Below are 5537 nucleotides of genomic sequence, written 5' to 3'. Positions count from 1 at the left end.
ATCAGGATTGGAGGAAGAATCATTAACAGCCTGAGATACGCTGATGATACAATTTCGCTTGCTGAAAGTGAAGATGACTTGAGGCACTTACTGATGAAGTTTGAAGAATACAGTCTGTAGTATGGATTACATCTCAATATAAAGAAAGCAGAAATCCTCACAACTGGACCAATAAGCAGCATCATGATAAATGGAGAAGAGATTGAAGTTGTCAAAGAATTCACGTTGCTTGGTTCTACAATCGATGCCAACAGAAGCAGCAGTCAGGACATTAGATGATGTGTAGCACTGGGAGGGTTGGCTGTGAAGGAACTCTTTGAAGTGCTGAGGAGCAAGGATGCGTCCTTGAGGACTAAGGTGTGCCTGACACAGGCCATGATATTTCCAGTTGCCTGGTATGCATGTGAGAGAGCTGGACAGTGAAAGACTGAAGAAGAGTTGATGCTTTTGAGTTGTGGTGCTGGCGCAGAATGCTGAAAGTACCATGGACTGCTAAAAGAACTAACCGATCTCTCCTGGAGGAAGTGCAGCCGAAATGCTCCTTGGAAGCAAGAATGGCCAGACTTTGTCTTACCTACTTTGGTCATGTTGTAAGATTCCCTGGAGAAGGATGTCATGCTTGGTAAGGTGGAGGGTCGACGAAAGAAAGGAAGGCCTTCAACGAGATGGATTGACATGGTGGCTGAGACAGTGGGATCAAGTATAGCAAGGATCATGGAGCTGGCATGGGATCGGGTGGTGTTTATTCTGCTGTGCATGGGGTCACTATGAGGTGGAAACGACTCGACGGCACCTAACAACAACGTTACTTCTTTGTGTATGCTGTGGTGGTCTTTTGCCTCTGAGACATTGTGACATTTTTCTGTGTTTATTTAATTGGTCATTGTATGTTGGAGTGATTCGCCCAAGATTTTCAATTTCTAAGTGTTGTTTGGATATTACCTGAGTAAGCAGGGTACTGTGCTACTCTATTTGCTAGTTGGCAGCACTTGTGCAGTCACCACCTGTTTCCTTTCCAGTCCTCAGCCTCTCATATATCCACGCAGTCCTTGGTAAGTTGGAGCCTATTCTTAGGTCCCTGGAATCTGACCGATAATGCTTTCACTTTAAATATCCAAAATGGATGCCACTTGTAAACATTCAAAATCTCTATGCCCTCTGGACAGCCCAAAGTCCACAGTTCAATTTGTCTCCTTCTTTGCTATTTCCCTTTTTAATCATCAGCGACCAGCACAGGTGATGAGTAGGGCCAATTTTTAGGTTAATTCTTAGGTCCTAACACAACTTGGAAATAATGTAGGCTGTCCGTGCTGTCAGAGTAGCTGACAGTCTGCAGCTCCGTTTGTCTTCTTATTCACTGTTTTCATTCACGTTCTTCTGCTAGTTGGTATTTAATCCACTTCTGTTTTCTTCCTTTCAAAGCTCAGGGCTCCAGCATTATCTTCTGTATCTGTGTCAATTGGTTTATTTTTTCTTTGTTGAAGAGGGTCTGTTTAGCTTGTCTGCCTATTCTGCCTTCTTACTGGAAGTGTTATGTTTGGTTTTTTTAGTGTTAATGAAGAAACAAAACTGAACATTAAATAGTTATTTTGGCTTTGTGAACCTTAGTCTTTTTAATCTTGGGTTTGACAGTTACTTATTTTTACTGAACTCTGAGTATAATGTTGTGCTACCTGTTATTGTTAGGAATATAAAGAAAGTATATGAATTTCTAAGAACTTTACAATCTAATTAGTAAATAATAAGTAATTAACAAAGGTATAATTTAAGATTTTATAGCATAATTTAGTAACTTTTGCAGTAACACTAACTTCACCAATTTGATTTTTTTTTTTTTAAAGCAGCAGTCATATTTAACTTCGTGATGCAAGAAACAGCAAAAATCTAAATGGTAATAAATGCTCACTCACTATTCAGCTCTCAGGTGCTGTCACTTCCTTAAGGAATTTTTCCTGTCACTGTGCTAGTTTGTGTAAACTCCTTGAGGGCATGGTCAGTGTCTATCTTTGCCCACCCTGTATGCCACATGCCTTACACTGTTCTGCCACTTATCTTCAAGAAATATATGTGACATTACCACACACAGGTTTATTGTGAGTCTAAATTTTTTTTGCGTCTCCTTTAGCTTGCTCTTGGTATGCTCAAGGTTAGGATTCTTGTCTCTAAATGAATCCCTGTCTCATCCTGGTCAACAGAGACTTTAATTTTGTTTCATTAGGGTATTTTCTTTTGGTTAATATTTGGATTTAGAAAACTTACTTATTTTTTCAATGGATTCACACATACTGTAGAAAATTTACTCTTTTCAGTTTATCTGTATCATTGTGGACCACTCCCCTCTGAAGCTTTCCCACCTGTTTTTTTTTTTCCCCTCAGATCACTGTTGTGAACTCCCCTCAGCCTCTCTGATCGTTTTTTTTTTTTTTAAATTAATCTTATTTGATAAATGTCTGCCCATTATTGTCTCAGTGTAGGTACATGCCAGGGGAAATCCTTTAGCTCTCTTCTTCGATTATATATGTTCTGTCTGTTGGTGGTGCCTCTTTGATTTTCATGTAGCTATCCCAGTTTCCTTATTAGTAAACTAAGAAGTCAGTTCAGAAGCTTCTGATGTCTTCTCTGACCCTAAAACTCAATGAGTGGTTGTGCCAAATTTGGACCTATCATAAGTTTCTTCACGCTCATCCCCTCTTTTCTGTCTTGATTGAATTTCCTATATATTTTGAATCTATAATGATCCCCTTGGTTGCCCAGATTCAAACCTTGATGTAACATTTGGTTTCACTAAGACTCACATCCTTGTTGTTAAGTTCTGTTGCTTTTTGCTTCTTTGGTGTCTGTCATGCTTTTCTTACCATGCCTCATGCCTTATTGCAAACCTTTGTTACCTCTCTCATTGCCTCCCTACAACAACTATCCCTGCCTCCAGAGGCTCCAAGACTTTTTAGAGATGGTTAAATGAAGTAGAGGTGGAAAATGGCTTCCTGTGAGCAAGAGAATCTGGCTGCTTTTCACTGCTGGCAGAAAATAAATTGTGAATAATAATTAGAGAGTCTTGTTCCATAGTGCAAAAAGATAAGAACAGCCAATTATTGCTTCATTCATATTGTGCTGTGATATTAAATATATTTTCTAAATGTGTGTTTCTTTTCAGCATAATGGGAGTTTTGAGTAACAAGTGTGGCTTTCAACTCCAGTATCAAATGATTTTTTCAATATGGCTCCTGGCATTCAGTCCTCAAATGTGTGAGCACCTACGGCGCTACAATATCATTCCTGTTCTGTCTGATATCCTTCAAGAGTCTGTCAAAGAGAAAGTAACAAGAATCATTCTTGCAGCATTTCGTGTAAGTGCTTTATGTTCTCTTTGTATGCCAGGCATTTTCACTGTGCAGTGGATTTGAGGGTTTTAATAGGTGGGAAAAAATTACTCTTTCCATGTAGTTATGAAACTATGGATTCTTGGTGAACATAGAGTAAAATGCCACTGATTTGAATTTATGGCATGAAGAAGTGGGATGGGTGGAAGGAAGCCATTTAAATGAATGAAATGTATGAGAAATAGAATGCTTGTAAAGGAATGTAATCGTATATTGTTCTGAGAGAAGTCTATTTTTGCTGCAGTGCATTTCAAGAGACTGTTGTTGAAGGACTTTTTCTTTTATGGGGCCTATACTTTAATATGGAGTTGTGTTTCACATACAGGATGTACTGACTAGCTTTTTTTTTTTTTTTTTTTAAGGCAACTATAGAGATACATACATAATCATTTCAAATAGTACAGTTAATCCTACTGGGATATTAGACTTTTGGCATTAGGAGAGACTTTAGAGATGATCTAGGTCACCTTTCTTCTTTGACAGATAAGAAAGTCAAGGAGACTCCTTATAAAGGGAGAAGAGCTCTAATCTGGGCTCTGGCATTCCATTGTGCCACATAGTTTCTTATAAAAGTCTGTATAGTGACCTCTAAGAATAATCTCAGAACACCAAAATAGAGTTCTGTTACCTGAAACCAGGGAATAGGTACAGTAATTGTCTATTGGTAATTTTGTTTGTTGCTTTAGAATTTAGATAGGCATCTGGGGAGTGGCTTGCTTGTCTCTTTAAAATGCTGTTCATGAATGATACTGGCTAACAATGCTCACATGTTCCTTACTCTGTACCAGGTGTCATTCCCAGGGCTTCCCATTTGTTAACTCATTTTATGCTCTCCACAGTCTTACACCATAGGCATTACAGTTGTTGTTGTTCTTAGAATGAGTTTTAGTCTTCTTCTTGTTTTACAAATGGGAATACTGAGGCAGAAAGGTTGGTTACTTTGCTGGTAGGTGGTAGACATGTATATCCAGGTTGTTGACTTTAGAATCTTTGTTTTTAAGCATTATTTATTCTTCTATAAACAAACAACAGCAAGAAATAAAAAATGAAAAGTTGTACAGATGTATTGCAAAACGTAAATAGCATAGTCATCACATTTGCCAAATGTAGGCACTAACACTTCAGATTTTTCTAAGCATGTAGAGATAAATGTATGTAAATAAGTGTATAATTTTGTAATGTATTTAAAAATAACGTACATCATATTTATAAATACTGTTTTAAAACTTTATTCTTACCTAACAATATATAGTGATTGTATTTTCATTTCTACATATGTAGATCTTCCGTATTTTTTCTGGTGACTACATTCCATTATGTAAAGTGCTTTACTTAACTTGTGTCCTATTGATGGGCATGTGGGATGGTTCCAGTTTCTTTTATATACATGTTTGCCTACTTCAAATATTTATGTCGGATATAGTTCCATAGATGGAATTGCTGAGACAAAGGATATGCTTTTTTACAGTTTTGATACCAGCTGCCAGTTGCCATTGAGCTGACTCTGACTCATGATGACCCCATGTGTGTCAGAGTAGAACTATAGTCTACAGAGTTTTCATTGGCTGATTTTTCAGAAGTGGATTACCAGACTTTTTTTTCCAAGGTGCTTCTGTTTGGACTTGAACCTCCAACCTTAGAGTTAACGACCAAATTCATTAACCATTTGCACTACTTACGAATGCTACAGTTTTGATAGTTAATGCCAAATCATATTCCAAAACATGCAAATTTGCATTTCCATCAACTGTACATTGGGAGTGCATGTTTTTGCATTTTCTCACAGGCATTTGATATTGTCTCTTTGAATTTTTACAAAAAAAAAGAGAAAAAGTGAAATCATTGTCTTAAATTTGTGTACTTTTTATTTTGCTAAACTGTGTAACAAAACATTTGCCATTTTAACCATGTTTATGCGTATAGTTATGTCACTATGTACAGCTGTTGCTATTATCTTTTTAAATTTATATTCTTTTAATAATGAATGAGGCAAAGCATCTTTTAATGTCTTTATCAGCCATTTACATTTCTCCTATAAATTGCTTGTTCGTAAAGTTGGTAACCTTTTAAATTTTAAAATTTGATTTGTAGGAACTCTTACAGATGTGTGTCATTGATAATAACAACAATGTTGTTGTTGTTGTTATGTGCCGTGGA

General features: G+C 37.0%; 1 protein-coding gene across 1 annotated transcript in view; it reads left to right on the top strand.

Moving 5' to 3' along the window:
• The window catches only part of ATP6V1H (ATPase H+ transporting V1 subunit H), a 241165-nt gene that overhangs the window by 128559 nt on the left and 107069 nt on the right, over window positions 1-5537 (top strand). Inside the window, exon 8 of the mRNA XM_007952207.2 lies at window positions 3155-3347. Within this exon, the coding sequence (XP_007950398.1) occupies window positions 3155-3347 (193 nt within the window). The remainder of the gene's footprint in view (window positions 1-3154; window positions 3348-5537) is intronic.

Source organism: Orycteropus afer, unplaced genomic scaffold, assembly GCF_000298275.1.
Source record: "Orycteropus afer afer isolate SDZICR_OR568_19922 unplaced genomic scaffold, OryAfe1.0 scaffold00329, whole genome shotgun sequence".
NCBI lineage: Eukaryota > Metazoa > Chordata > Mammalia > Tubulidentata > Orycteropodidae > Orycteropus > Orycteropus afer.
Note: the sequence above shows the minus strand (reverse complement) of the source record. Positions and strands in the feature narration are given on the sequence as shown.